The following is a 3,773-nucleotide window of genomic DNA, read 5'->3' on the forward strand; positions in this document are numbered from 1 at the left end:
CCCTCAACCATCACCAGTGTGAGCAGGAGCGAGAGTCCCTTGGACAGCATCTGCCTCAGTGAGTGCGAGAAGACGGCCGTGCTCACGCTCATCCGAGAGGAGGTAACGTGGGGACAGGGACCGTGGCCTGCCTGGGCTGCACCCCTGAGCATCACAGCGAGGGGAAGCACCCAGAGCACGTCCCAAGGCTCCTGTGTCTGCCGCAACTTAGATAATCACAAAGGAGATCGAGGCAAAAGAGTGGAAGAAGAAGTATGAAGAGAGCCGCCAGGAAGTGCTGGAGATGCGGTAGGACCCTTCCCCTGCTGTGCTCGGGGGGGCCCTGCAGGGAGGCGATGGGCATCATCGGGGTGGGATGTGCCCTTTGTGCTGTGTTGAGCTGCGGGGTTCGTAGCTGCAGGATCAAAGTCCCATTCACTGGCATGGAGCAGTGGTGATGGGCACCACCAGGACCCCTGCTTGGGCTGTGTTTGTGGTGTGGGGAAGGGGCAGCAGAGCTGTAGGGGTGTGTCTGCCTCTTACTTGGGTTATTTTCCTCCCTTCCTGCTAGGAAAATCGTGGCCGAGTATGAGAAGACCATTGCCCAGATGATAGGTAAGGTGCCATCACCCAGCTGGGTGCTGGGGGCAGCGAGGTGGCTGCCACAGCCGTCCCCACTCAGTCCCCGTGTCCTTGCTGCTTATTCTCCACCCCAGAGGATGAGCAGAGGACGAACATGACGTCTCAGAAGAACCTGCAGCAGCTCACAATGGAAAAGGACCAGGCTCTGGCAGACCTGAACTCGGTGGAGAGGTCCCTGTCGGATCTCTTCAGGAGATACGAGAACCTGAAGGGTGTCCTGGAAGGCTTTAAGAAGGTTTTTACCTTGGTTTCCTCTTTCTCCCTGGTCCCTGCACGCAGAGGTCCCACAGCATCACCCTCACTTTGTTCCCTGTACTTCTTCCTTCCCAGAACGAAGAAGCTCTGAAGAAGTGTGCTCAAGACTATCTGACCCGGGTCAAGCAGGAAGAGCAGCGGTACCAGGCCCTGAAAGTCCACGCAGAAGAGAAGTTAGACAAGTAAGGGCATTGCTGGGTGCTCTGAGACCTTGTAGGGCAGCGTCTCCATGTGGCTTTCCTGAGCTTGGAACTTACTGATGTGAAAAGCAGAATTAACCCTGTTTCATGCAGGTTTTCCATGTGGGAAAACCAGCTTTGATGCTCCCAGGCACGCAGGGGCCGGGATCTGTGCTGCTCCTGCCTGTTCCCAGCAGTGACCACTGTCCCCTCGTGTCCAAACCCCCATAGAGCCAACGAGGAGATCGCCCAAGTGCGTGCGAAGGCCAAGGCAGAGAGCACGGCGCTGCACGCTGGGCTGCGCAAGGAGCAGATGAAGGTCGAGTCCCTGGAGAGAGCCCTGCAGCAGAAGGTAACACCGGGATCCCCTTTGCTGCCCTGAGCATCCTCTTGGTGCTGGAGGTGTCCTTTGGGTTTTGGGCCTAGAAAGTGTTTCGTGGGTTTGGGTTTTGGGGGGGTATTTTTTCATTTGCTTGTTTGGTTTGTGTTTTTGAGATTGGTTTTGGTTGTTGCAATGTGCAACTGCATCCTGTCCATGAAGGGGATTGAGCTCTGCATGGGTGTAAGCACGGCTACAGGCAGCGCTGGGGCTGGGGGTTCGGGGCTGGCTTGAGTTTGGCTGTTCTGGAGCATGGGTAGAGCCACCAGCACACACATGGGCAGCACCGGGATGTGTTTGGGATGAGGGTGGCTGAGCTCCGGCTCCCCACAGCCCCTGGATGCTGCACAAAGGAGGTTTGGCAGAGCATCAGCTGGAGCCGGATGGGTGTTATCTCCCATCTGTGCCACCGTGGGGCTCTTCATGGTCTCTTTTCCTTCCAGAACCAGGAGATTGAGGAGCTGACCAAGATCTGCGACGAGCTGATCGCGAAGCTGGGGAAGGCGGACTGAGTCCCAGCACCCCTCGCCCAGCACTCTGCACTTGGCCGCTTTCCTCGTAACGTGCAGCACTTTGCCTTACCCCCAGGACCCCGGCACAGAGCAGAGCATCCTGCTGCCTGCTCCCTGCATCCCAGGGCTCCGGGATCCCTGCAGTCAGGCTGCGTGTCCGTGTCCCTCTGCATCGATGCCACCTCTCGGCTGGGAGGTGACACCCCCCAGGCTCTGTCCCCTTTGTCTGGGTCTAGTTGTGCCCCTACACACTCTTGTCACTTACTGTCCTCTCCTGCTCCACTGCACAGGTTGACCCCATGAGGTCCTGCCCCTGGGATGTGGGTGATGCCGAGGTTGGAGCTGCTGGCCCCTGCACTAGGGAGGGGACCTGGCACATGGGTGCATGGCTGGGGGGAGGAAGGCAAGGGAAAGGGAGAGGCAGCAAAGGGGCTTGGGGATCCCAAACTACACAGGTTTGTGGCCACCTTTGGCCAACGCAGCCTCCCAGTAGGTCGATTGGTTTTGGGAGAGGTGTTGGTGTTCAGGGGGCTGGGCCCGGTCTCTGGCCCATGGGTGGAAGACAGCACAGAGCATCCTCATCCCTGGCTGTGCCAATAGAACCCAATGTCTCTGCATTCATGCACTTTATTAGCATTTATGAGCGCTGAGGCTCTCTGCTCACTTCTTCCAGGCAGGCGCAGTCCTGCTACACGTCTCCTTCCCCTGGGAGCACGGATACGGCCACTCAACCTGTAGTAACTTAGCTCCCACGGTGGCTGTTGCAGGAGGAAGGAGGAAATTGCTTCATGATTCTGCTGACTTAAGGCTCTTTCCCCATCAGTGCAGAAAGGAGGAGCATGGCCCTGCCCTGCTCTCGTGCTGCTGTCAGTAATGCCCTTGCAGCACTGAATGCGAAGAGAACCAAACAAGAGCCAGCCTTGACAGGCGCAGGCAGATCCAGGCAGCAGTGAAGTACACTTTGAAATCCATGGATGCAGCCCAAGATCTGCTTTTCCATGCAGGCAGGGTGCCCGCGCCGCCTCGGAGCCCGTGTTCACGGGCATGCAAACTGCTGAGGTCGCCTTTGGCTGTGCTGGGAACCAGGGAGCTCCTCAAGATGCGGGGTTCCATGGGGTGCTGTGGGTCAGTGCAGAACCATCCCACCCTGCAGAAGGCGGATGGATGGGATCAGGCAATAGCTGCAGTGATGGAGGGAGGACTCTCTGCTATCGCCTTGAGCAGGGAGTCATAAAGCATCACGTAAGGGAAGTATTTGCTCTTTGGACTGTTTCCTACCCAGCCTATCTAAGACTTTCACAAACCTTTTTGCTGCTACCTTTTTGTAAGAGAATTGAGCTGTTTTCCTTCTATTTTCTAATCCCCGTGGTGAGCATGCAGTGTTTAAGCCAGAGCCATACACTTGATTATATTTTAGTAGTTCTATGATGTATAGAGAGAGTTTATCATACATTTAAGCAGACTAAGATACCAGCAGCCTGCCCTAGCACGCAGAGTCCAGGCCTGTTCCCTGCACTCCCAGTTATCCCAGCGACCAGGCTGGTGGCTTGTGGTGGGGAAGCCGATGGCTGACACCATCCATGGCTTTGTGCCGAATATTTGCCCCATTGCACAGCTGACAGAAAGGAAAACCCTTTTTTCTCCTCTTTTCCTCCCTCTTTGTCCTCCCCACACATCCATGGGCTGGCAGGAAAGCCTTTGGCAGGTGATGCGCATAGATGATTCCTGTTGGGAAGTCAAAGTGCCAGCCTCAGCCCACTGGAGCATCACTCCCTTTCCCTTCGAGCCGTCAGCGTTTGGGGTATGCGGACTACACAACTGCTCACC

At 56.5% G+C, this 3,773-nt stretch overlaps 1 protein-coding gene across 1 annotated transcript in view; it reads left to right on the forward strand.

The window, feature by feature from the left end:
* Positions 1-1,946, forward strand: part of TACC1 (transforming, acidic coiled-coil containing protein 1) — a gene marked incomplete at its 5' end in the record, with an annotated part of 9,555 nt that extends 7,609 nt beyond the window's left edge. The window contains 7 exon segments of the mRNA XM_010020633.1: positions 1-102; positions 212-288; positions 551-594; positions 696-856; positions 952-1,058; positions 1,287-1,407; positions 1,878-1,946. The exon segment at positions 1-102 is cut by the window's left edge and continues 30 nt beyond it. Coding sequence (XP_010018935.1) covers positions 1-102; positions 212-288; positions 551-594; positions 696-856; positions 952-1,058; positions 1,287-1,407; positions 1,878-1,946 — 681 coding nt within the window.
* Between the last annotated feature and the right edge of the window lie 1,827 nt (positions 1,947-3,773).

This window comes from Nestor notabilis, unplaced genomic scaffold, assembly GCF_000696875.1.
Source record: "Nestor notabilis isolate BGI_N333 unplaced genomic scaffold, ASM69687v1 scaffold22578, whole genome shotgun sequence".
Classification (NCBI taxonomy): Eukaryota; Metazoa; Chordata; class Aves; order Psittaciformes; family Psittacidae; genus Nestor; species Nestor notabilis.